Source organism: Pygoscelis adeliae, unplaced genomic scaffold (genome assembly GCF_000699105.1).
Source record: "Pygoscelis adeliae isolate BGI_AS28 unplaced genomic scaffold, ASM69910v1 Scaffold568, whole genome shotgun sequence".
Classification (NCBI taxonomy): domain Eukaryota; kingdom Metazoa; phylum Chordata; class Aves; order Sphenisciformes; family Spheniscidae; genus Pygoscelis; species Pygoscelis adeliae.
The window spans coordinates 42991-45252 of record NW_008825324.1 but is presented as its reverse complement, the minus strand read 5'-3'; the positions used below and the strand labels follow the sequence as shown (position 1 = coordinate 45252).

Below are 2262 nucleotides of genomic sequence, written 5' to 3'. Positions count from 1 at the left end.
TGGGCCGAGGGCGCCGCCTGCTGGAGGCGGACGGAGCTCCAGGGCCGGCGGCCGCGGGCTCTGCGCTTCGGGGAACGGCTCTGCCCGGTGGGGCTGGCCCTGCCCCGTGGGGTTTAAAGCTGGGACGGACCTTTAGCTCGTCTGGGACCTTTAGCGCCTCTGTGGTGACCCGTGTGTTCGACAGGTCATTTGCGCGGACGCAGTTACTTTGTGCAAAACCATGCGTGTCACTAATCCACCTCACCTATTCTCTGTTTCATGGAATGGTTGCGGTTGGAAGGGACCTCTGGAGGTCATCTGGTCCGACCCCTTGCTCAAGCAGGGTCACCTAGGACCGGTTGCCCAGGACCATGTCCAGATGGCTTTTGAATATCTCCAAGGAGGGAGATTCCGCCACCTCTCTGGGCAATCTGTGCCAGTGCTAAAATCGCCCTCGTGGTGAAAAAGTGTTTCCTGATGTTCAGAGGGAACCTCCCGTGTTTCATTTGGTGCCCATTGCCTCTGGTCCTGTCACTGGGTATCACTAGAAAGAGCCTGGCCCTCTCTTCTGTATACCCTCCCTTCAGGTATTTATACACATTGGTAAGACCCCCTGAGCCTTCTCTTCCCCAGGCTGAGCAGTCGCAGCCTTTCCTCATAGGAGAGATGCTCCAGCCTCTTAATCATCTTTTGTGGCCCTTTGTTGGACTCTCTCCAGTTTGTCCATATCCCTCTTATGCTGGGGTGCTCAGAATTGGACACAGTACTGCAGGGGTGCCCTCACCAGTGCTGATTAGTGTCACCTCTTTATCCAGACCTGCTTCTCCTGCTCTGTGTTGAGCTGTGCGTGGACAGATGCTTCCTGTCGTCCTTCCAGTCTGGTCTGTCAGTGCTCTCCTTTGAGGAAAGGTGGCAGCACATTATCTCCTTGTCTGACTGTCCAGTCCAGAAAACTGCAGGTGAGCAAGGAGCATTGCTTGGCTATAATGTGCTGTAGCCCCACAAAAGGCGTCACGAGCTTGTTCTCCTGGGAGGCAATGTTCTTCCTTTAGTCTCATGTGGACACACAATGGCACTGGACCTGCTAACAGTGTGTGGTGGGAGCATGCTGAGCTGCCGCATCACCTCCGAGTCAAACAAGGGGGCAGAGTATCTTTCAGGGGATCTCCCTGCTGCCTGCATGTGGAAGTGCATCACATGCTCTGTACTTGGCCCACCGATACCTTGGGAAGGCAGTGTCAGCTTCCCTCTATTGAAAAAAAATTACAGACCAGGGAGCAACTCAAGAAGGAGAACAGCTTCAGTGGAAAATGAATCATTCTGTTGTTTCTTTGTTACTAGCTGTGGCACAGCCAATTTCCATTTTATTAACTCAAATAAAAGTATAAACTGAGCCTTTTTATTAGTACTATTTATTGCGAATGTTGAAATGTCATATAGTTTCGAACTAAGAGATGAACTGATTAGATAGGTTAAGTCATATAATTAATTGGAAGACCCTTCCATGACAATTATATATATCAAAGCCATTCAAGTGAGAAAATGCAATCTTGAAAATGAAGTAGAGTTTAGTCATTGCTGAAACATACAAGAATACGTGTATTTAGATATTTTACACAAAGGAAATCTTGTTTACAGAAAAGAGACCTTGTTGATTATCTGAAACAATCAAGTGCTTGTGAAATATAGTCTCTTACAGAAAGTATTCCATTTCTTCATAATTTAGAGACCTTCTTTCAGCTTGGAGTGCTCTCTTTCATATTCACAACTTGAAGCAGATAGTCCATCATCTAATAAAAAGAGAAAAATATTATTTATAGACCAGTCCTGAAAAAAGTCATTCACTAAGTTAATAAGCCTAATGTATATCTGCTCTGTGTATTCACATAACAAACACATTACTAATAATCTTTCCAAAACAGACCTCATTTGTCTTGGTTAGCGTAATAACCAACTGCCAAAGTATGAGGAAAGTCATCCGCCCAAATAATTCTGTCTGCCATCTCATTTATATTGTGTCTCATTAGTGTTAAAAAGCCAAGTCATAGAAACAATTTAAAGCTTATTTTCCAACTTACTTTTACACTTAGGCCAACTTGCAGGAGAGATTTCCCTTCTGATCTTTAACTACTTTAACTGTAATTTATTCACAGAATAAAGAGCAGGCAAGATTTTCATTTGCCTGGTATTAACTGAAAACAGAAGAAAATAACGCAGGTGCACCACCCTAAGCCTAATTCCCAGAACTATTATGCTCATCTCTTTGGCTTTTTTGACTATTTG

At 45.1% G+C, this 2262-nt stretch overlaps 1 protein-coding gene across 1 annotated transcript in view; it reads right to left on the bottom strand.

Moving 5' to 3' along the window:
- Window positions 1–1372: 1372 nt before the first annotated feature.
- GRP (gastrin-releasing peptide) overlaps window positions 1373–2262 on the bottom strand; it is a 10337-nt gene continuing 9447 nt past the window's right edge. The window contains exon 3 of the mRNA XM_009330324.1: window positions 1373–1769. Within this exon, the coding sequence (XP_009328599.1) occupies window positions 1716–1769 (54 nt within the window). The 3' untranslated portion in view covers window positions 1373–1715. The remainder of the gene's footprint in view (window positions 1770–2262) is intronic.